Source organism: Eleutherodactylus coqui, chromosome 1, assembly GCF_035609145.1.
Source record: "Eleutherodactylus coqui strain aEleCoq1 chromosome 1, aEleCoq1.hap1, whole genome shotgun sequence".
Lineage (NCBI taxonomy): Eukaryota > Metazoa > Chordata > Amphibia > Anura > Eleutherodactylidae > Eleutherodactylus > Eleutherodactylus coqui.
Genome location: NC_089837.1, coordinates 361,681,275 through 361,706,378, shown reverse-complemented (window position 1 = coordinate 361,706,378; position 25,104 = coordinate 361,681,275). Strand labels below are relative to the sequence as shown.

Here is a 25,104-nt window from a genome sequence, read left to right as displayed (position 1 = left end):
CCCAAGAAAATCGCACGAGATTTGGGCATTGTGAGATGCACAAATCTTGCAAGAATATGAATTCCATTCTTTTGAATGGAGTCAAATACATGAAAGGCATGTCCTATCTTTTCGGGTTACTCGGAACACATCATCCATTGTTTTCAATGGGATAGGAAAACATATTACATGTTGGCGAGAACAATATCGGGCCGAGTTTCATGGCCTGAAATCGTGCTCGCCTATGTGTAGGTAGCCTTATAAGGAGAAACTCTAAGTACAGTAAGAAATTAGCTGGGGAAGAAGATTTATGAATAAAGCCTTTCTCTAGGTTAACCCTAACATACTTGGCTATGGCCTGAGTCTCTGGAAGAGACAAGAAAAACACTCTGCTGCAAGGTGGTATGGTCCCCGGGATTAAGCTTGATAGGGCAATCGTCTGAACAATGCTGGGGCAGACATTCCACCTCTCTCTTGTCAGACACGTCTGCAAAGTCCTGGTGCATCTCCGGAATGCCCTGGAGATTTGTGGATAGTTAAGTAATGTGTACCAGACGAAAGAGACACAGGCACCTAGAATGACAGGTCCCTCCCCACTCAAGCACCTTGGTCGTCCTCCAATTAAGGGAAGGATTATGATCCCGAAGCCAGGATAAACCCAGAAGTAGTAGCCCCAGGAAGTACCAAGAAAGAGATTATTTTGGAATGGAGAGCACCAACCCTTAGTTCTAAGGGCTCTGTGGTCCACTGGACAGCTTCGGACAGAGTACTACCATCAACCGTAGTGACCACCAGAGGGCTCCTGGAGTCGGAGAATTGGAATCCAATATTGGTCGACAAAGCTTTGTTGCAGAAAGTTCGCAGCGGCACCGGAGTCCAGAAAGGCCACCACAGAAACTGAGACCCCCAACAGAATTAGGGTTACTGGCAGATTCAACCAGGGAGAGGAGACATCCTCACCCAGGACCACCTCTCTAACGCTGTGTTCCCCAACTCTGTGTTCCCTCAGGGACTGGCAACAGGTTATTTTTTCAGGATTTCCTCAGAATTGCACAGGTGATGTAATTATTGTCGGTCCTCAGACATTGCCACAGGTGTACTCATCATAGGATATCCTGAAAACATGACTTGTTGGTTGTCCCTGAGGACTGGAGTTGGGGACCTGTGCTCTAACGGATCTGTGGAAGGGATAGTGGTCTCCGGGCTTCGTCCGGAGGAGCCTTCTCTTTTGTCTAATCTCCCTGGACCTCTCCTGAAACCTTAAGTCTACCCTAGTCTCCAAGGAGATCAGGGCATCCAGTGAGGCCGGAACCTTGCGTCCTGTCAATTCATTCTTATGCATCCAGTAATCCCCTCCAATAACGTGGCCACCAGAGCTTTATTATTCCACCCTAATTCTGAGGCCAGAGTGTGAAACTGGATGGCGTACTGACCTAATGTCAGATATCTCTGATGGAGGCGTAGCAGCGCAGATACGGTTGAGGCTGAACGACCTGGCTCACCAAAAACCTGGTGAAAAGTCTCCATGAAGAGAACAAGATTGTCAACTAGGGGGTCATTCTGCTCCCAAAGGGGGTTGATCCATGCCAGTGCCTGACCTGAAAGGTGTGACATAATAAATGCGACCTTGGCACGATCAGACACGAAGAGGTGTGGCAGGACCTCGAAATGTAAAGTGCACTGATTCACCAAACCTCGGCAAAGTCTAGGGTCTCCCTCTTAGCAAGGTGGAGATGCCAACCGAGGTCTGAAACCCGAAGTAGTACTCGCTAATGAAACTGGCGCAGCAGCAGCGGGACTGGTAGAGAGCTGCGATGCGGCCATGGCAGCCATGATACCATTGAGCCAGGCACTCGCGCTATGAAGAAATGTCTGAATCTGTCCCTGTCTCTGTCACTGTACATCAAGTTCCTGAAACAACTCCGGCAGTCCTGCATGGTGAGAATAAGCTGGATCCATGGCTTTGGTGTACTGTAACGATGCAGTTATGAATCCACTGTGTCGTCCTGCCGAGTGACACCACCCGGCACGATGAACAACTGACTCCAAGGTGGAGGCTGCACAAAAGCTGGGACTCGGTACAAGGGACAAGAACAGACCTGACCCTGAACTGAGAAGGGTTAATTGTCGCTTACTTGGAGGTGCCCCTGAAGGTGGGGAGGACCAGACCGCCTCTCCTATCCTTATTTCCTAGTCCTCCCTATCTGCCTAGTGACAACAGGAAGCCAGAGAGAGTTGTACTGAGCCAAGCAGGTATGGAAGAGCGAGGAGTGGACATAAGGAAAGGACAGGACACGGACCTAGACAGAAGCAAGAGACACGGGAGAAATAGCAAACAAGCTGCAGAAACCAGCAACAGAACACAGAGAAAGCTGGCTTCACACAGGAGCAGAATACCATTCAGCATAAACACACACAGAATCTGGATGCAGACAGAATAGCTGCAGCAGCTAACATGCAGTCATGAAAAGAAGTACACAGCAACACCAAAGCGCCCTGGGAAAGGTCTTGGGGAGTTTAAATAGGAGGATGATTGCAAATCACCTCCAGCTGGATGGAGAAGCCAAATACAGTAACCATGCGGATGTTGGAACAAAGTGAAGCAGACTCAGGAAGCAGGATAATGCCCATGTCTGCCAGACCTGACAGTACGGTACCAAAACCCATATTACTACATAGATAGGGGACCAGAACTGAGCATAGAGTATATAATCTGAAGCTTACTACATGGATACAGTGACAGTACAAAGCTTACTGCATGGATGAGGTACCAAAAGCAAACTTACTACATGGATAGAAGAAATGAACTAAGCTTATGTTTGTCTTTGTCATAAGAAAAGTATACTAACTACCAGTACAGTATATTTTTAAAAAAAATTTAAAAAAATGAATCTATTCATTCAAAACAGCATATAGATGACACGCGGTTGCATCTCCTTATTTTGTAGTTCATCTGGAAACATTTAAAAAAATGGTGCTATTGTATCTTCAATTACAGGTTTAGAAAATTTGAAGCAAACATCTGAATACATCTTCACACACATATTGGATATGGACACATGAGGCCGATCTGCTGGGGATTTTCTACAAATTGGCAGAAAATCTGTAGTGATAAAAGTGCACCCAATGGTCTATTTTTATTGCAGATTGACTGTAGCTTTACATAGTTGCACATGAACAGGGTTTTTTTTCCCCTTCTCAGGCCGTTCAAACTCCCTGCCATAGCGCAGGAGTTTAAAAAAAATAGCGGGAAGATAGGTCCTGCCCTATCTTTCCCACACATAGTATTAACTACGTGCAAAAAAGATAAGGCAAATTCTATCTTTTCTTGCCCGTACTATTAACAGGCGAGAATACCACTAGTGAAAACGAAACCATTGAAATAAATCGTTTTGATTTGTCTAGTTATGCGGCCATGGTTATTACAGCCGCATAACAGGGCAAAAACGCCCATCTGCTTAAGCCCTCAGGTGCAGCAATGCAGCAGATTTGCCATAGATTTTTCTTTTTGCACAGCTGAGGGCAAAGTCTACACAGCAAATCTGCAGTAGGAATTGACATTCTGAGGATTTTGTGCATGTGTTTTCTGCAGTGCGTGGATAAGACTTAAAAATCATCTGCTTTGCTACTACTATAAATCCCACATATAGATTTTCCAACAGTTATGCACCATGTGGACTTACCCATATACTTTTACCTACATGCACACACTGCAATACATTTTACATACACAGTACATCTCAGACTGGTGTCAAAAGGGCGTAAGTGCATTTACACATGCATTCATGGACATTGCATATTTGCGCACACAAGTACGTGCTTTACTGTACTTTTTGCGCCTGCAAAAACACTCATAAGCATGCTCCATTTATTGAAATGGGTAATTAATTTAATTAGTTCAATATGTGCCATTTTTGTTTACAGGTCTGCAGGAAAATAGTGCATGCTGCTTATTATTTTGTGCAAATGAAATACGCTTATGTGAACAAACCCATTGACATTAATAGGTTCTATTCATTGCGAATTGTAAAACACTGCACAAATACATTAGTGTGACGCAGACCTTTCAGACACTTAAGCATACTTGTATGCATAGAAAAATCAGCTAAGGCATTGCTTCTATTGGAGAGGATATGCTGCTGGGAACTCCTACATTTTGGAAAATGTATGAATGGCATGCTACAGCTGCCATTACACTGTTAGCTGGTGGATGCCCATGGGCTCTCTGGGTGCCTCAATTTTAGCTTTTACATATCAGGACATAATACAAAAAAAACATCTGGTCCTTAGAAGGTCTTAAAATTAGGTAACCACAACCTAAGATGAGCAACAAAACATGACAAATTACAACACATCATTATTTAACAAAAATTAGGCCAAAATGCACAATGATTTGTTTGCAATATCAATTTAGGGACTTGCAGATAACGAGGACCCTTAACGTGGGTTGCGAGCTTACATATGAAGGGGTACTGTTAGGGCAGGCTCACACAGATCCTGCTGTGGGCCTCCCGCATGTGGCTCAGATTCTGCATGTGGAAGGCCTGTAGCGAATTCCGCTGTGAGCCCAGCCGGTTACTCTGCATACCTCCTCCTAACTGTATTGCGGATGACTGTGGAGGCTTGCCAGCAGTCATGCACAGTACAGTATATTTTTTTTGTTTATTTGTACCTCCCGCACAGTCGTTTAATGTTAATTGCATATGGGCTGCAGGTCGGATGCCAATGGAGGCTGTCTGTGTGGATTCTGTGGCAAAATAGAACATGCTGCAGTTTTTCTTTCGCTCGCAAAATATGCAATTCGTATCCGTGAGTGTGAGCAAAAAAGCAAAAATGCATGCCTTTTAATGCCTGTGTTTTTCCGCGAATTGCCCCTGTGTGGATGGCATTCTCGGAATCCACAATACAAATCTGATCATGTGAGCCCGGACTTACTCTGTTTTATTGTTTATGTGAAATGTTTACTGTGCTTGTGTAGCTTCATACAACCGTATGTGCAATTGCGCACACTTCAACGTAACGTATTTGCGCGGTGAATGAGGTAGATTTGTGCATGTATAGGCAAATAGTACTGTACTTTTTGTACACACAGGGCCTAATCACATTACCGCACGACACACCCCACCCTGATTAAAAAAGCTATTTAGCCTAATTAGTTCCAGGTGTTTTTTTATGAAAGTGTGCAGCATATTGCGCATTTGCGCACCTTTCTTCCACTTCTATGGAGGCCTTTGTTACCTAATATGCAGAAAGATAGAGAACGTCCTATTTTTTCATGCGCACGAAATGAGCGCCTAAAACACGTTAAGGAAAACAAACCCATTGACATCAATGGGATTTATTCACTGCGCATTGTATGTGAATATTTTACACATGCAAAAACGCGCACAAATACAGTTGTCTGAAAAAGCCCTAATACAACTGTGGCCTTAAGAAGGGTTGGGAATGAGGAGCAGTTCTCTGGGCAGGAAAGAGACAGAAGTCTGTGTGTGTGCAGCTATGCTGTGGAGAGAAGAATTGGAGATATTCTCCTGTATAACACTGGCTTGGACTTCTCAGATAGAAGGGACTGTTTATGAAAAGCTCGAGAGACTGCTACCCTCTCATTTCCTCCACTCCTCCCGACTGCAACTTTTTGCCCCAGTAACTGGGTAATGATTTTGACAAGGCCGATGTATAAGTCAAGGACTTGTAATGTAACAGCGCTGATACAGATCCTTTGTAATATCCTACCAGTACACAGTTGTGAGTGACCCTGGAGAGGAACTTAAACTGTTTTCTTTTTACATTACTAGATTCACCCGATGTTCGCTACGCGAACATAAAATGTTTCAGAAGTGGTGGTTGTGAAGTTCTAAATCTGCTTGGTTAGGTGATTATTTAGAGTGTCACTTTGTATTTGGAGCAAATATGCAATATAAAAAAGCCTACAGGTATCCTTCTGTTTGTCTGTCTTTCTCTCTCTCTCTTTCTGCCTCTCTATCTGCCTCTCTCTCTCTCTGTCTCTTTCATTGTCTCTCTCTCTTTTTGTCTCTGCATCGCTCTGTCTCTCTGTCTGTCTGTCTCTTTCATTCTCTTTATGTCTCTCTCGGTCTTTCTGTCCCTCTCTGCCTCTCGCTCTCTCTATCACTCTCTCTTTCTGTGTCTATTGCTCTCTCTCTCTGTCTCTCTATCACTTTCTCTGGGTCTATCACTCTCTCTGTCTTTCTATTGCTCTCTTTTGCTCTCTGTCTATCGCTCTCTCTGTCTGTTTCTCTATTGCTCTCTTTCTCTCTATCACTCTCCCTGTCTCTTCATCACTGTCTGTCTCTCTATTCCTCTTTCTCTCTGTCTGTCTCACTATCTATTGCTCTCTGTCTGTCTATCTATCTACCTCTCTCTTTCTGTCTATTGCTTTCTCTGTCTCTCTTTCACTTTCTCTCTGTTTCTCTCACTGTCTCTCTATCGCTCTCTCACTCTCTGTCGCTCTATTGCTGTCTCTATCGCTCTCTCACTCTGTCTCTCTCGCTCTCTCACTCTGTCTCTCTATCACTCTCTGTCTGTCTCTATCGCTCTTGGTTGGGCAGTGTATGGTGCAGCTTAGCAGTGTATGCTGTGTTGCAACGCTTCACTCATTCCAGCGCATGCCTGAAGCACAGCAGCGCCGCCTGTAGACTTAACATTATAACTTCCAACCCGCCTGACAGGTCCCTGAATGTATTAAACCCATATTTGATGATGTTATGGCACCGTGAGCATGTGTGTCATCTAATGACACCAACATCATACACCAAAATTACAGCAAAGGGGTCAAAGTGTGGTGCAAGAAAAAGCATGTAGGCTTATTTATATTAGATAGTAAAGTTTGTTACTCAAAGAATACATGTCGGCCTCTGGACTACAAGGGCTCTCTCACCTGAGCATTTTTTACCATGTACTACACATGTAAGTTTTGCATGTGTAATACGTGGGAACTAAGTTTAATTTTAATGGTGCTTCGCAAACACAGCACACACAAGAAGTAACACAACATGCACTATCTTGGGGCACATTACACATGCATACATGCCAAGATAGTGTATGGGGATTTGTCAGAACACAGCAGTATCCAATGGATTGCACATGACACACACGGTAAGATGCTCGTGTAAGTGAGCCCTTTGTTAGCTATTCCTGGAGCCTCTGTGCTACTGACACCATCCCAGATCACTGGGTAAATCCTTAGCTAGATACTAGAATCCCTTACCAACTTGGAGCTGAAAGCAAGGTGGACCCGTAGATGAACAGAATGAAGTCAATTGCCACTGAAACTGTTCCAGGAGCGGGAGCTCCTGCTGAAACAACCGATGGCCCGTGAATACTGTGTAAGGCCTCATCTTCACGGGTGCATTTGACTTGCAGAATCAGCATGGGTCATCCCCATAGAAGATCCACAATTCAAAGTGCCCATAGGGAAGCATTGGCATCCACAACTGAATTTAAGCATGCAGATTTGATCTGCGGACCATGTGGTGCAGAAAACAAATCGCAACGTGCCCATTTCAGTGCGGATTCCGTGCGGACAGGCTCAATAAAAGTCAATGGGTGTGGATGATCCGCAGTGCATCCGCAAATGCAATTGCAGATGCACTGCCAATTTGAAGGTTAAAATCAATTAGGGAGGTGGGGAAAAGGCTGGCAGGTGGGGTTGCAGATTTTTTCCTGCGCAGATGATCAGCAGGAAAAACCATTACATCAGCGATCTCCTGCAAGTGGTTTCCTCCCATGGACACGAGGCCTACGTTTCCCAGGTGATCCTGAAGTTGAGCTGCCATGGATGTATAACCCGTCCGATTCTAGGCACCTATGCAACAGAGTGCGGACAGATGACCCCAGCTGAAAAACCATGATGCAGAAGCTGAGAAAGGAGCCAAGAGTGTAACTTTGCCCATGTTTGCTGCAGTACAACAGAGTAGTCGTGGGTCCCCTAATGTCTACAGCCCTACAGTGTCACTGGGGAAGAGAAAACCCACCTAAATATTAATGTAATGCAGTGATATTTTGATGTTACGTTTCATGTTACACAAAGTTTGCTTTAAGGATTTGTGCACCTGCGGATGGGCAAGGAGAAAGCAGAGGGGTAATGTAAGGGAGGTACAGTTACTGTAACAGTGCTATTGTTTATGTGAAGTTTTTATTATGTACCGTGTTTCCTCAAAAATAAGCTATACCCTGATAATAAGCCCTATCCTGATTTTCAGGAGGGGGGGGGGGCTTGAAAAATAAGCCCTCCCCTGAAAATAAGCCCTAGCTAAACTACATGAGAAAAAACAGCAATACTCACATAGCAGCATTTGAGTCCCTCACGCTGGTCTCCAGTGCTGCGGCAGGCTGCCGTGTCCTCAGCGTCGACACAGCACCAATTGGCTGAGCCAGCAGCGTTCATTATCCAATCACAGCACTCGCTTGCTGGAGGCGGGGTATTCAAAGCCCCGTCACCAGAAATAGAGTGCTGTGTTAATGCTAAGGATTACACTGTAGCCTGCTGCAGCGCCAGAGACCAGCGTGAGGGGCTTGCAGAGCATCGTGTGGCCTTTTCCGCCCGGTTTGAAAGCTCCCTTAGGCTACATTCACACCGCACATCAGCTCTTCATCTGAGGGTTCCACCTGACAAGCTGAAAACAGCATTCAGACAGCAAACTGAATGACTAGGGCTGCTGTCCCATGGGCGTATTGTCATTGCCCGTTGCACGCGCAATTTTTTCACACGTGACATGCAATGCCAATAGCCATTGATTTCTATTGGTTTACTCACACCATTGTTTTTTTTTTCTCGTACGTGAAAAAAATTGCGGCATGCACACACACCAAGATACTGCATGGGGATTGGTGGTACACAGAGATTTGTGTGCAACACGACGATGCTCACAATCACGTGAGCCCAGCCTTAGTTCCAGCAGAATTCCATCTGTTTCTGGCATTATGACCAGACAGAATAGTGCAGTCAGTTGTGGCATTCTATATGAGCAAAATTCCACAAAAGAACAGAATTCTATGGAAACACAGAGACCAAAGTCTCCGTTCCATAAGTTACAACCTGCGGAGTCATTCAGTTTTCCGTCTGAATGACGTTTTTGGCATGTCAGACGGAACCCTCCAGCGAGAAGCTTGGACAGGAGCTTAAATGAAATTGGGTTTAACTCAATGCATGGACGCAGCTGCTTCTCCAAAGCTCCAAGATTTGCAGCTGTTGGAGCCCAGCAGAATCTGACAGCCTCACAGAAGAGGAGTGTTGCTGAGCCTCGGACACTAGATAACACGGCCTATCACTATTGCTACAGCCGCCCCAGTCTCGCCTGACATATACAGCATGATAGTCAGACGCACATGGCTGCAAAATTGCTTTGCATGATATTGCATGTAATGTATTCCCATTAGATCACATGTGTACAAAAGAAAACTCCAATCCCAGCTGTTTAACCCTTATAATGCCATGATTAATAGTAATCAAGACATCAACAGAGGGAAGGGTTTCTTCCTTTTCAGCTCATAGAAACATAGTAACAGTGTGTAAGGCCATTCTCACACATGCGTTCTCAGGACACTGCATCCGAAAACATGGCATTCTACTGCCATTTTGAACAAATGTTACAGCGTGATTATAGTGGTGGGTGATGAGGTGTGTTAAAAAACACTAAAACAGAGCAGACAGCGCTCAAAAATCAGCATTAAAGCGCTGGTCTGCAAAGTCAATGAGGAGTTGTAATGGAGGCGTTGTACCACGGTTAGCGCGGCATTTGAAACGCAGCAGTAATTGCGGTAAAAAGTGTGTGAGAGCAGCCTTAGGCTAGACACACATGGGCGAGTGCGATATCGGACAATGAATCACGGCCCAATATCACATTTGACCCCTTGTGAAAGACCCATGGATGCATGGATCCTTCAGCACGGCTGTCACAGCCACGGCAGAGGATCGCAGAGTTCTTCCATTGCTTTCAATGGGGTCGGCATTGCTGCTACCTGCCCCATTGATAACAATGGGGCTGTGAGCAAGATCAGGTAGTCAGATAGAACATGCCGCGATTTGTTTTTCGCATAGCATCGCGATGCTATGCAGGAAAGAATCGTTCATATGAATGACCCCATTCAAAAGAATTTGGGTCATATTTGTGTGTAATTTGTGCACTTTAAAAATGCACCAATCTCACGTGATTATCTCGCCCCATGTGAAGCCAGCTTAGGCCGAAAAAAGACATATGTCTATCTAGTTCAACCTATTAACCCCCAATGTTGATCCAGAGAAAGCCAATTTCCCTCATTTTATAGGGAAAACAATTCCTTCCCTACTTCAGAATAATCTTCAGATCACTGACCCTTCTGAAGTAATCAGTGACTATAACATATATTATTACACTCAAGAAAGACGTCCAGGCCCCTCTTGTACTCTTTTGGGCAGTTTGCCATCATCATGTCCTCAGGCAGAGAGTTCCATAGTCACACTGCTCTTACAGTAAAGAACCCCCTTCTGTGTCTATGTAGAAACCTTCTTTTCTCTCGACATACAGGATATTCTCGTTACAGTCACAGGTAAGCAAAACAGATTAAACCTGCAGCACCACACAGACCACACTATGCAGAAGGCAAGTGCCCCCGCTTGCCTTCTGCATCCAGCTGTTCCCTGCTCTGAGCGCCGGTCTGTTATACAGCCGAGTGCTCAAAGCGGAGAATGCAGAAGACAAGCGGGGTGTCCCCGCTTGTCTTCTGCATCCAGCTGTTCCACCGCTCCAGCGCCTGGCTGTTATACAGCTGAGCGCAGTGATCGGAGGACGCAGAAGACAAGCGGGGTGCCCCTTTTCCTGTGCAGACGTTGTGCATCCATGTACATCCGCATGGAAAAATGCTCAAATCCGTGACAGTCAGCAACCAATCGCAATTCATTTCTGCGATAAATCGCAGGTCTACCAGTGTGGAAATCTGCTTGCAGAATCCGACCCGTTCATGTGCAGCTTGCCTAAATCTCATCCAGAAACTGTGGGAAAAAAAATCAGCAATGTCAATTAGGGCAAGTTCACATACAATGGAATTGCTGTGGAATTTCGGTTGCAGAAAGTGAGCAAAAATTCCATGGCAATGTTCAGTACAAATTTAAGTGAATGAATGCTTTAAAGAGAAACTGCACTTTCTACAAACTTTTGACATATCAGAGACATTTAAAAAAAACTGATCAGTTGGGGATCTCACTGCTGTGACCCAAGCTGATCGCCAAAACAAGGGGCCTGCAGAGCACACCTGAGCGCTGTTCCCCCTCGACTGCCTTTGCTGCTTTTCATCTCTTTCTAGCCGCTAAAGACAGACCGCATAGCAGTCTATATAAGGTGCAATACATCTCTATGCGGCTGTCTTCTGCGGCTAGAAAGAAGTGAAAAGCAGCAAAGGCAGTCGAGGGGGAACAGTGCTCAAGTATGCGCTGCAGCCCCCTCATTCCAACAGTCAAGCGGTCTCAGCAGCAGGGTCCCACTGATCAATATTTTTTACAACCCTATTTGCTTTCAGAGGAAAAACTCCACAGTGGAAGAGAGTTGTGCTGCAGATTTTCAAATCCATGCTCTATTGATTGCGGAAATGACGCCGGTTTTCACTGTAGAATTCATTCATTGTAATGAATGAGTGAATCCTGCTGTGAAAATCTGCCCCAAAATCTGATTTTGGTACGGAGTTAGTCCATGATTTGTGATCACACCATTAGACCGGATTCACATGAGCGAGCAAGATATCTTGCTTGCCAACATGTGTTTTTCACGCCGATGCGAGACGTTTTTCATTCTGTTAAATTGAGATCCTTAGGCACGAGTTTCCCACGCATCAGAGGATCACAAGTGTTTCCCATTAATTTCAATAGGAAACATCACATCGCACTCTCATGCACGTCCTACATCATGATAGTGCCATGTGATGTCTTTTAAGGTCTCATTGAATATAATGGGTGAGCCATTCCAAGGGAACTCCAAAAGATAGAGCATCCTGTGATTTTTTTTCCTCGCAGCATTGCTGTTAGGGGTAAACAAAATCCCTCATATGCATAAGTCCATTCAAAAGAATGCAGTTCATATTCGTGCGAGTTTTATATGTCTCCCCCCCAAAAAAGGGTCACTGGGGCAGAGAAGTCTAAAAATTAGTGGAAAGCCCTTCACAGAGAGTACGACTTCTAAAAACGATTTTTAGTCATATGGAATTTAAAATTTTGGGCTATGAAACTGACAACACATAAACATACAAGGATACAAACTGTAATACCTAATAACATAAGTGGTAGAAGACAGTTTCAATGTCCGGCTACAATGACTAGCTCGAGGCAGGACAAAAACTTCACCAGCAGTTGGGTTTATTACAGTTATTACTCATCAGAGGACCAGATTGTACTTGCTCCACATCCTGGACTGTCTTAACACGGATAGGACCAAAGTAGCAACTTGCAGAACAAACTGATAGGAGCAACCCATATACTGATATACAGGATGGGATGTAAGGTCAGATCAGTCAATCTACCAGGGCATACACACCCAGAGAGTGCGACGCCTATAGGAGTGCCGCGGATCCAAGAACAGCATCCACACCCAGGAAACCAATATCCCCTCAAGGATGCGCATCTCTAGGATTATTGGGTACACTAAAAATGGGACAGGAAGGTCCACTATGCTCACTAAGAAGCGTGCAGAGTCAGATGTCTAGAACTCACTATTCGGTTGAAAGGGTACGTTTACAGATACAGAGCTCAGTTGAGGATTTAGAGCTCAATCAAAAATGCGATAAAGAAAACTTCAGGTTGGGTTCAAAGATCAACTGAGAATTCAGAGTATGATAATAAATATGATAAAAGATAGATTAGGTTCAATTTGCTTTAGTTCAAAGCTCGACTGAAAAGTCAGATGTGGAAAAGTAAATGCGAAAAAAAGATAGGCTCAGGTTCAATGGGTTTCATCGGGAGGATCCTTCCTGATTCATCAGGAACCCAATGGATATAGAAGGAAATCATCCAACTGAAATCAATTACGACTGCAGTAGAAAGCCACAGCCTGTACAGAAATATATATGGCTAGGTCAATGGCTAAACTCACTAATAATTGTAACAGTATATCAGAGTATGGGGCCTGATACGATGGAGTCATAGGGCTACAAAGGACCAAAAACCCTACCTGGATTACTGCTACTAATGATCCTGCAGAACTATGAAAGCAGCAGTGGAAATAGCAACCCTAACGTAATAACTAGGGATGAGCGAGTATACTTGTAATATACAGACTGTGTCCCAGCCTTATGGCAATAGGAGTGCTGCTTCTGTGCATATACTTGTCCTAATATACAGCCCAATGATGTGCCAAGTTTCATTTGTTTATACTGTGTTAAAGGAGATGTCCCGCGCCGAAACGGGTTTTTTTTTTTTTAACCCCCCCCCCCGTTCGGCGCGAGACAACCCCGATGCAGGGGTTAAAAAAACCACCCGCACAGCGCTTACCTGAATCCCGGCGGTCCGGTGACTTCAATACTTACCGCTGAAGATGGCCGCCGGGATCTTCTACCTTCGTGGACCGCAGCTCTTCTGTGCGGTCCACTGCCGATTCCAGCCTCCTGATTGGCTGGAATCGGCACGTGACGGGGCGGAGCTACACGGAGCCCCTCTCTGGCACGAGCGGCTCCATAGAAGAAAGCTGAAGACCCGGACTGCGCAAGCGCGGCTAATTTGGCCATCGGAGGCCAAAAATTAGTCGGCTCCATGGAGACGAGGACGCCAGCAACGGAGCAGGTAAGTATAAAACTTTTTATAACTTCTGTATGGCTCATAATTAATGCACAATGTACATTACAAAGTGCATTATTATGGCCATACAGAAGTGTATAGACCCACTTGCTGCCTCGGGACATCTCCTTTAAAATTGAGTGTATATGTGTTTCTGTGATTCTGGTCAGCAGCCCCTGCACTGGGAATGTGATGCTGGAGGGACACACCCCTATGAGGTCAGCCTGCCTGTCTGCAGACCCAGTATGAGAAGGAAGCAGGATGTGATGACACACAGAGAGCAGCAGCCATCTTTGCAGAGAGAGAACCAAGTGTCTGTGCTGCCTGGAGAGTGTGTGGAGATCTTAGAGGACTTTCCTGTGCAGCTAACCTGTGTGTAATTCAGTCCAGAGGCAGACAGAGTATAAAGAGACAGAATGTTCAGTGGAGCCATGCTGAAAGGACTGTGCCCAGTGGCTAACCAGTAATACTGATATTGTGGCTGTGGACATTGCCACCAAAGCTAAAGACTGGCAGTGCTGTTGAGTACCGGACGGTAACTGCACAACCCCTGGCTTATATCACACCGCGGTATATGGATTCTGCAGGACTGTCAGTGTGCTGAGCTACTTGCTGTTGGATTCCATTTCATCCATCTGGTTTTCCTGCCTGCTGAGAAGGATTTTATTGCCTCGGATGTTGTGATAACCGTGAGGAGAATACGCTTCGCTATACAAGGAAGGAACGACATTGGGCCCCAACACGCGCTTCTACAAACTGCAAGCAGTCCACCCAGACCACTGGTAAAAGGGGTGCGCACCCAAATTTGAAGTTAGGGTCAGTTAGGGATAGTTTTTGGAGTATTGTTCTTTCAGTGTCTGTGCTGTGGAGGTGGACATAGTAAACGTGGAATATATTGTGAAATCTAACTTGAATTGTTCCAACTATACTGTGTATTGTGCTTGTCCTTATTCCTGTTCTTTTACCATTAACTTGCCTTTATTAACCAGTAGTAAATACATTTTTCTTAACTTGACCACCCCGTGTGCGTCCTTTCTGGTTGCGGAGACCAAACCACCTGCCTTGCTCTCGGTTCAAATACTCGCTAAGGCACTACTCGCTCGAGTAATGTGCCTTAGCTGAGTATCTCCCTGCTCGTCCCGAAAGATTCGGGGGTCGGCGCGGGGCGGGGAGCTGCGGGGGGAGAGCCGGGAGGAACGGAGGGGAGATCTCTCTCTCCCGCCCGCTCTCCCCTGCTCCCCGCCACAACTCACCTGTCAGCTGCGGCAGAGAGATACTCGGCTAAAGCACATTACTCGAGCGAGTAGTGCCTTAGTGAGTATAGTCGCTCATCCCTAGTAATAACAAATAGAGCAAATGTCAGCCTTGATGGTAGACTGACAAGAGGGAGAAAAAAAAAAAAAACAATATACCTGTCAGCCGTAATGTTTGACTGACAGGGTAAGTGTGTGTCTCTTAACGCACAAAATTCGCACAAGATTCTTGCCCATGTGAATGTAGCCTTAACCTGTGGTGTGGACTTCAAATTGCAGAAGGTCAATCTGTGCTGAGGATTTTTGTTGCAGATTTCACCCTTTTGCGATGCATAAGGCTTCTTTGACACGGGCGACAGCGATATTGGCACTACAAAATCGCTGCAATATTGCAGCTTTGTACATGCGATTTTGTAGCAAGTGATTCTTTTTCTTGTGAAAAATCTCACATTACTGCTACCTGCTATTTTCTTGTGCAATTTTATAATGTTAAAAATGTATCGCATAGCACGAAGATCGCAAGTACGCGCTATGCGATACAATCAACAAGGAGTCTTTATAGGGAAGCATGGGCTACATAGCATCAACATAGCACTGGACAAAACATAGCTAATGTGAAGGAACCTTTTGCGCTTATTGGAACAATCACACTTTTGTAGCACTGTTGTATCGCTACAATATTGTGCAATTTTGTAGCCTGTGTGATAGCAGCCTAAGGTGAATTTTTCAGCAAATCCACAGCACAATTTCCAGTCCTTGTGTACAGTATATATCCAGCAACTAGTCCGCTGCAGCAAATACATCCAGTGTGGATCTACGTAGAGATGAGCGAACGTACTCGGTAAGGGCGATTTCGCAATCGAGCACCGCGATTTTCGAGTACTTCACTACTCGGGTGAAAAGTACTCGGGTGCACTGTGGGTGAGCGGGGGGTCGCAGCGGGGAGTGGGGGGGAGAGGGAGAGAGAGAGGGCTCCCCCTGTTTCCGCTGCTACCCCCCACTCCCCTCTGCAACCCCCCGCCCCACAGCGCACCCGAGTACTTTTCACCCGAGTAGTGAAGTACTCGAAAATCGCGGTGCTCGATTGCGAAATCGCCCTTACTGAGTACGTTCGCTCATCTCTAGATCTACGGTAGAAGGAAAAAATATATATTCACAACCCAAAAAAGACAGCGGTGAGGACAGTCACTTTTTATAGTGAACTTAAGTAATGTGACCAATAAACTACTAGCGGATGACGCCAAGTCTGAATGAAACCCCTAGGAGCCAGTTATGTTATGAGGATACACAGCTGACTGCCCAGAATCTCGCTATATACACTCGTGATGCGTTGTTTGTGGACAAGCTGCCAAAGGAGCCGGATCCTTCTGGTGATCAATGGGAGCTGGAACCGTCTTCTGTAAGGTACAAGCTGTAACCCTTTCACTGCTAGGAAGGTGACGTGTTCCTCACACAGAGTGAATACAATGAGTTAGGAGTTTCAGGCTATGTTCACACGGTAGAACCCAATGTGGAATTTTCTATTCTGCTTCTACAACCGCAGCACAAATCTGCGGCCCAGATTAGTTCGCAGATTAGCTTTGTCAGGGGGCTCATTCCACGGGCGGAACTACCAAAACAGTCCCGCACAGATCTGCATGAAGAAATGACTTGACTTCATGTGCGGATGTGGAGCAAAACCGAGGCAAGAGAGCCGTGGATGACTGTCATGGTTTTAGAGGCAGAATCTGTGCAGAAGATGACATGTTGGATTATGCCATGTGAACTCAAGGCCCATTCACACGGGCATATGCGGGCAGCACATGGTAACAGGTTCATGTGCTGCCTGCTACCCACTGACACTGGGCATGGCATGTCTGATTCTGGTCCGTAATGCAGACCAGAATAGGACATGCTGCTATTCTTTGCACATCAGGCCATCGGTCAACGTGAAAATAAGCCCATGTGTGAATACCCGAATTGGCTGTAACGGATCCATGTGCTGTCACTGAAATACATGGACAGCAGAAATATGGCCCTGTTAATGGGCCCTAAGGCCTCCTTCACACAACCGTATGCGTTTTTACATTCAACAATACGCAGCGTATAATCGCACGAATAAAGATTTGACCCGATCGAGTCCCGATCTTTAGGCCTCCTTCACACGACTGTATGCGTTTTTACGATTACCTGTACGCAGTCTATATACACATAAATGACTTTTGACACCTTAATTAGCGTATTTAAAGCCATTCACACAGTGCGCTGCTGCCTGAATGTTAAAAAATACGCAGAAGCGATGGCAAGCAATGATTGGCAGAAATCCTTGGAATGGCATTAAAATTAATTAGGGAAAGCTGTCTTTTTCCCCAGCATTGTACTGAGTAATTCCCTCCCCCCTCCCTTTTTCTCCAGCTGCTGTAGAAGTCTATGGGAGCTTGCTGCGTATTATGTTAAAAGATAGGCCCCATTGAGAACATGTGGAAACCACCTGGATGTGACAGCTTTGCATCCCTGCGGGGCTAAAGGAATCCCCTATGTGGCTATCACAGCAGCAGCAGGGGATCACCATGTTCTCGCATTGTTTTCAATAGGGCTGGCACTGCTGCCGCCGGCCCCATTGAAAATAATGGGCGATATCGCAAAAATAAAGGAGATGCTGCAATTTTTTTTTCACGCAGAATCGCAGGAGTGAAAACATTACAAATCAGAATGAAACCATTGAAAATCATTGGTTCCATAATCATGTGTTTTCACTCAGTATCACATCGCCAGAAAATCCGCACAATTTTCTCGCCAGTGTGAAGGAGCCCTAAGGCTCATTAACTGTTAACATTCCACTGCCACTGAGTCCTGAAGAACTTGTGAAGAAAGGCTTATTACACATTGACCCCACTGAGGGATTCACAACAGACGATCGCTCGGGTGCCTTTTGCAGTGACAGATCTTGCTACAAAACGCATGTCTGTGAAGCCCATGGCTTCCAGTGGGTTCTTTCAGGTGAGAGATTTTTTTATAGCCTGAAAGAACCCATTGTAAACCCTGGGCTTCACAGACATGCGTTTTGTAGCGGGATTTTATAGCCTGTGTGAATGAGGCCTAAAGCTTATATGGCGTTGTTTACTACATTCACTCTAAGGGCTTTTACCCACTAGCGTTTTTGTTTCATTTTTGCTGCAATCTCACTGCGTTCTTTTTTCCAAATGTCAATGTGACTTTCTAATGTTAAAATCGCATTGCACAAAAATCGCAGCAACGCAAACTTGCGATTTTTGTGCAATGCGATTTTGATATTAGAAAGTCCCATTGACATTGCAGCGAAATTGCAGAAAAAAAAAACAACCGCTAGTGGGTAAAAGCCCTTAGGGTGAATGTAGTAAACAACGAATAAAAAACCTGTCAGACATTGGGAGCCAGTGCAGAAATACTAGAGAAAGAAACATTAAAGGGAAGTGTAGTAATGTCCGATTATCTGGGACCCTGCAGCGACTTGCTACTGCTGTCCGTAAAGATGGACCCTTAGGCCGCAGGCGATAGTAAAGACGCTACATTAGTAAACGCAGTGTTTTCACGTTGTACAGTGTTCAGTGTGAGCGTTTGCCTGCGGTATTACTAACAACACAGGCACGCCGATGACGTCACCACCTTCACTTTCCCTCCCGGTGGCATAGAATACTGCGTTCCAAAACGCGGTAAAACGCCGTACACAAAACGCTCCCCATGAATTTCAATGGGCGACGCATCGTGTTTAAAAACACTTAAACGTCTGAAAATGCAGCAGACCGCGCTTGAAAAATTGTGGCGTTAGAAACGCTGCATTCAAACACTGGTCTGAGAGACGCCATTGGAATCAATCGAGACGTTTTACAGCATTTAGGCTGTGGTCACACGGGGCGGAACCCCGCGCAAATCTTGCAGAACGACCGCACTGAGATTTCTGCAGGATAAGCGCAGCTTTAAAACCCGCAGCCTTTAGCCACAGGTTTTGGAGTGTTTCGCCGTAGGCACTCTGCTGCGGCTATCTCTCCTCATAGAGAGGCCGCTGCGTAAATGACAAAAGAATTGACATGCTGTGGAATTGAATTCACGTCAGTTTTCTTGCGGCTTGGCCGCAGCGTGTGCACAAGATTTTTGCAAAAATCTCGTCCACTTTGCTCGCTAATCGCAGAATTAGGCGCCGCCAGTGGAATTTCCGTGCAGACCTTCCGCACGGTAATTCTGCCCCATGTGAACCCAGCCTTAGTGTGTTTCAAGTGCCACACTAAATGCTGTAAGAAGCGGTCCGTGTGAGAGCGGCCTTACGGGCTTGTCACCCTGCAGCTAACGGTGGCCACATCTCTAATCCGTTCTTGGAAATGTTTCTAGAATCTTTTCTACAGAAAACCGTGATCGTGATGATTTAGATAGAGAACAATGGCGGTCGGTGCTGTACATCCCTGGGTGATATATAGGCTTTCCATACTCTGCACTCCCCTATGTGGAAGACCCGCACCAGCCTACATATGACAATGTGCTGCCAGCTGTCTGTCACTGCAGAAGGTGCCTGAGCGGTCGTCTGTCGGAAGCCCCTCAGTGGTCTCTGTGTATAACGTGCCCTGCAGCACTCGGTGGCCATTGAAGGTTTCCATTGACTAACACTAATTCCCAGCAGTGGAGGGGTTACGAGGCTGTCAGCTCCGGCTCCCGTCACAAGCCCGGCCCTCTGTACATGCGTACTGCGGTCGGCACTTTCCGCCGGCATACTCGGCAATTTCCGGGTTCCCTTCTGGTTGCGGTAGTTCTGCAGGGCGCAGCTACACGGAGGGGCTCCTACACGGACGATGGAGAATGGGGGATCCCAGTCTAAAGAGCACGCCGAGTGGGCGGAGCCTGCAGCAGTGCCTGCACTTGGTGGGCTTCTTGGTGAGTGACAAGTGGGCGGGGTCATGTATGCTAATTATATACCCGGAGTCTTTGTATACCTAGTGATACATTGTAACCTTATAGGATCCCGTTGAGATCACATCTTCTACACAGCTGGAGCTGAGAGGCACTCAGGGGGGATTTTGAGGTCCTTCAATGATCTCTAGGTCTTCATATGTCGTCTAGTGGGTGGATGGAACCATGTATGACGATAGAGCCTACTATGTAGCATCTTCCTAAGGCCTCCTTCATACCAGCGTATGCAAACTTGCACGCACCTGAGAGCAGCGGATCTCCGGACTGAGCAATGCTTTTTGCGCATGCATTTCCGTATTTTCCTGTACTCTTTACGCCCAACGCCTGTTCATCTGCGCACGGCAAACAAAGATGCACAGATTTAAAATGGCTAAATAATGAGTTCCAAATGCGTTCTTTTTCCTATGCATTTGCGCAGTTTTTCATGCATCTCCTAGTGTATTGCGCAGGCATTTGCACATCCCCATTGACTTCTGTGGGGGTTTTGGTTGCACTGATGTATGCTGCGTTTTTGTTTTTTTTTGTGCAACCAAAATTAACAGAAGAATCAACCCGTTGAAATCAATGTGTTCTTTTCACTGCATATTGCGCACGAAGATTCTACATTTGCAACAGAAATGCACCCATGTGACGGGGGCCTAAGGTTACATTCCCATGGGCGAGCAGGATATTGGGCCGAGAAACTCATCCCAATATTGCCCGTGCCAATGTGGTATTTTCCACGGCAATGCCAAGCAACTTTGATTAAAGGGGTTCTGACATGAATAATGTTTTTATGCGTTAGCAGCCATTGTTCCCTGGTCTGCCTAATGGACACAGGGAACCCACGATTTAATGGCTGTTAAATCATAAAAACATGATACTTACCTTGTCTCCTGTTGTTGTTGGCATCGGGAAGGGTGGGGGGGTCATCTCCCAGCAGGCTCTGTTCTTCCTCTTCTTCCTCCACGAGCCGCGCCGCTCCGGGATTGCGCGCATGCACAGTGGAGAGGTGCCCTCTGACAGGAGTCAGGACAGGCCGCGTCTCCACTGCGCACGCGCAGAATCTCGGAGTTCAGCCAGGACGGACGTGCCGTCCACAGCAAGCACTGCTTGTGACGTGCTTGCTGTGGGCAGCCCATCCGTTCATCTCGGAAGTGGCTGACGGACGGAGCAGAGCAGGAAGTGGTCATTTTGACCACTCCTGCTCTGCTTCTACAAGCCACAGAAGAAGATGCCGGCTGGAGGGGACATGTCTGGCGATCGGTCCTGGCCAGGCAAGGTGAGTACATTTTTTTTTTTTTCTTTAATGTCAGAACCCCTTTAAAAATTGCACCTTTTCTAAGACAAAAAAAAGTTAAACGGGCTTGAACTGAAATAAGATTGAATACTTGCCACACAGAACCCGGAAGAAGCAGCAAACAGTCACATGACATGTGACCGCTCAAGTATCGCGTGCACAATGAACAGCATTTGACCACCCACCTTCTGGATTCTGTGTGGCGGGCTACCGGGCTGCAGTGTTGGAAGGGCAGCCTCCAGGATAGGTGAGTATTCCTTTTTTTTTTTTTTTCATTTTAAGCCCTTTTAACCCACAAAACCCCTTTAAATGGACTTGACAGGTGCCTTTACACAAGCCTTTTCTGTGGAAATTCTGCAGCATTTACAGTGCAAACCACGTGGACAAGATATAAAGGGCCACTGTGGTTTTTTTTTAATTTTTAACTTCTTCATTATGTAGCTATCTCCCTCAGTGTGTGTGTATATGGGAACTACTGTTATCTTAGTTAGGGTGGATTCAGACGACCGTATATCGGCTCGGTGTCCTGATCTGTAGGGGGGGGGAAGGATGGAAGAGCCAGGAGCAGGAACTGAGCTCCCGCCCCCTCTCCGCCTCCTCTCCGCCCCCTCTGCACTATTTGCAATGAAAGGAGACGGGATGTGGGTGGGGCTTAGTTCTGAGAATTAGCCCCGCCCCATCCTGCCTCTCCCCATTGCAAATAGTGCAGAGGGGCAGAGAGGGGGCGGGAGCTCAGAGCACTGCTCCTGGCTCTTCCAGGCTCCCCCACCTGCAGAGAGAGACGACGTATATCAGCCGGGCATGAAAACCCAGCCGGTATATGGTCGTCTGAATCCAGCCTTAGTTCTTTCTGTCTGAAACTGTCAGTCTCTTTTCCCTGAGTCATGTGACTTTAATTCTGACCAGCTGCGTTCTGCTTGGGGATTATGAATTCTATTTTAGTTAAATTCTCACTTTGTGTAATGCTGTTACTTGGATCTACCACATAAACTATATTGAGAGGGACAGGAGGATGTCTGGCAAATTTTTAATTTGGGGGCAGGGGAAGCACACAACACTGGCCCATGAGTAGTATCCCACCCTACAGGTGAAAGCACATGATGTAGCTGGCCACCTGCAGCCAAACCATGCCTCCAAGCAGTGGCCAATGGCTGCACAAATTATCAGTAAAATTGTGCGACTGGCTGCAGCATGTGGGCATGGTCTAGCCGTCTTTGGACAGCCACACCATGTGTTTCCAAACCAAGAGCCACAAAAGTACCAGAACCAAGCTCCTAACATAAATACAGTATCAGAAACAAACGCTTAATATAAGTACAGCACAAAACCCAAGCCAGGTTCATAAATGCTGCAGTAGAACAAAACTTGGTACTTGAATACAGTACAGTAACTGAGTTCATGGTATAAATACAGAACCAGAACCAAGCTGATAAGATAAATACATCACCAGAACCAGGCTCAGTAGATAAATACAATACCAGAACCAAGCTCATAAAATAAATATGGCATCAGAACCAAGCTCATAACTTAAATCCGCAGGGTGGGTCATCAATGGATGATCAGCAAGGGGTTTGCCGCTCAGGCTACCCTCCAATCAGCAGATTCCCAGTACCGCTGGCAGTATGGACAGCACAGGAAGCAGATCACGCTGCCTGTACAGTAATGGTCTGAGTTTGTTTTGCAGGCAAAGCGTCTGCTGAAATCAATGGGAGCTGCATCTGCACTACCAACTCTAGTGGCTGTAGCACTGCTTCCACCTCTTCCTTCTGGTCCCACATTGTTAGCATCTGGCTTACTACACTTGCGTTGCTTTTGCTGCTCCTTCAGCTTTCACAGGTTCCTCTTCAAACAGCTAGCCCTAAAGGGAAGCGGACACATCAGTAGGGCCTCGGGTTACAGTTGGCTAGCCCAGAACAATTGCTGATGAACCGGCCCAGGGGGCACATGGCCCCTGCCTCATGACCCAATCCGCCCCTGAGGAGTACCCAGACACTTTTGTCACAGTTACTGATGATAATCACAAAGCTTCTGTCACACGGTTCTAACAGAGGAGATTACTGCTCATCCTCATGGTGGCTAATCAGACTGGGAGGATGCCATACTACATTGAAGTAACTGCATGGGGACAGGGATGGAAAAATGTGTGTTTCCCAGAGTGGCCCTTTAAAACTATCATCGACATGAAGCAGGAAATTTCTGCACAGAATCCGATGCTGAATTCAACTCTTGAAATGCAGCTAATCTGCACCTAAATGTTGCCGATTTAGCCATTGCGGAATTACTGCTTTCGTCCTGTGAGCAGGTACCGTTAAGCTAACTTCACACGGGCGAGTGCGATATCTGGCCGTGAATCACTGAATGGCTGTGATTGGCTCATCAAGCACTGGCAGTGATTGGCTCAGGCAATGGTTCTGAGCCAATCACAGCATTCTCTTACTAGAGGCAGGGTATCAACCCACGTTACCAGGAAGCCTGCCAGCCCACCTGCAGAGCAGCGAGCGGGACAGGGACGCTGCCTGCTAGGTAAGTATTAAGACACCCCCTGAAAAAAAGACACTGTGCCTCTTTTGAAGCAAAAATTAATATAAGACAGTGTCTTATTTCCGGGGAAAAACTCTAGTAAATGTATTTAAATTCACTTCTAAATTTATTGTTTGGAAAATAAAGCATCCATGTTCCATTAACAAACCATCATTGATGACTTAAGTGAACTGTATCTACATTTAGCCATCAGCTGCTCGAAACAACTCCCTAAGTATTCGCCCCAGAAATACCAGCCGAGCAATCTCAGAACACCAGTACTTCAACATTTTAACACGGCATTGAAATAGTTTTACGGCTTGCTGCGTGTGCATTGTGTGCTGTGATGACAGAAGAAAACCCAGGATTCCTACATTATAGTATGTGACATATATGAATCCGATGCACATCAGTACATGCTCTGAACATGGATTAAAACATGCAATGCACTTTATTGCTGAGAGTACTGGCTTCCATCCCAAGCTCAGTGGTTCACCAGCCAGGCTCACACGACTGTGTTTAATGGTGTGCCGCGTATGTATCTCTCTCGCACGTGCAGCTAGTACGCAATGACATGCATACTTGCGGTGTACCGCCAATCCCCATACACTACCTTGGCTTGTTCGTGTGTGTAATACACGCCAAGATAGAACATGCAGCAATTTTTTTTTCGCGCATTGCGTGAGCAGCACTATTGGAAGTCTATGGGAAGTTGGTACTACGTCTTACGCAGTAGCATACGCCAAGTGAGAACGGCCTCAAGTGAAACCTAAAAAGCTTCATAAAGGTGCTTTCACATCTGCACTGGGAACTCCTCGAATGGAGCAGGAAAGGGGAGTCCCTGCAGCCGAACAGCATCAGGTGAACCCCTTTGACTATAATGGGGTCCGCCCAGCTGCCAAACTTTTTCTACTGCTACCTTGAGCTGCATCTGTGACGGAATGTCCGGCCATTGGTTCTAACACAGATGTGAACCCACCGAAAAATAGCTAATAAATAAAGCTGAATGATTAGGAAATGTTATATGAGATCACCTGCTACTTTCCTTCTTCAGATTTTTTGCTCTTAGGCTGGGCTCAAACAGGCCGATTCCAATTGTGCAATCTGCAATCAGGCTCCACGGTAAAGCACAGGTATTGAAAAGCATGTATTTTCGCTCTTTCGTTCACACTCACGGATACGAATTGCGTATTCTGCAAGCAGAAGAAAAGTCGCAGCATGCACTACTTTGCCACGAACTCCGCAGGGACTGCCTCCATTGAAGTCAAACCCGCTGTCCATACATAAGTAAAGGGGTTGTCTCGCGAAATCAAGTGGGGTTATACACTTCTGTATGGCCATATTAATGCACTTTGTAATATACATCGTGCATTAAATATGAGCCATACAGAAGTTATTCACTT

The 25,104-nt window shown here is 46.1% G+C and overlaps 1 protein-coding gene across 1 annotated transcript in view; it reads left to right on the top strand.

Annotated features, from left to right (window-relative positions):
* Positions 1-19,697: 19,697 nt before the first annotated feature.
* MFSD9 (major facilitator superfamily domain containing 9) overlaps positions 19,698-25,104 on the top strand; it is a 29,716-nt gene continuing 24,309 nt past the window's right edge. The window contains exon 1 of the mRNA XM_066577799.1: positions 19,698-19,866. Within this exon, the coding sequence (XP_066433896.1) occupies positions 19,792-19,866 (75 nt within the window). The 5' untranslated portion in view covers positions 19,698-19,791. The remainder of the gene's footprint in view (positions 19,867-25,104) is intronic.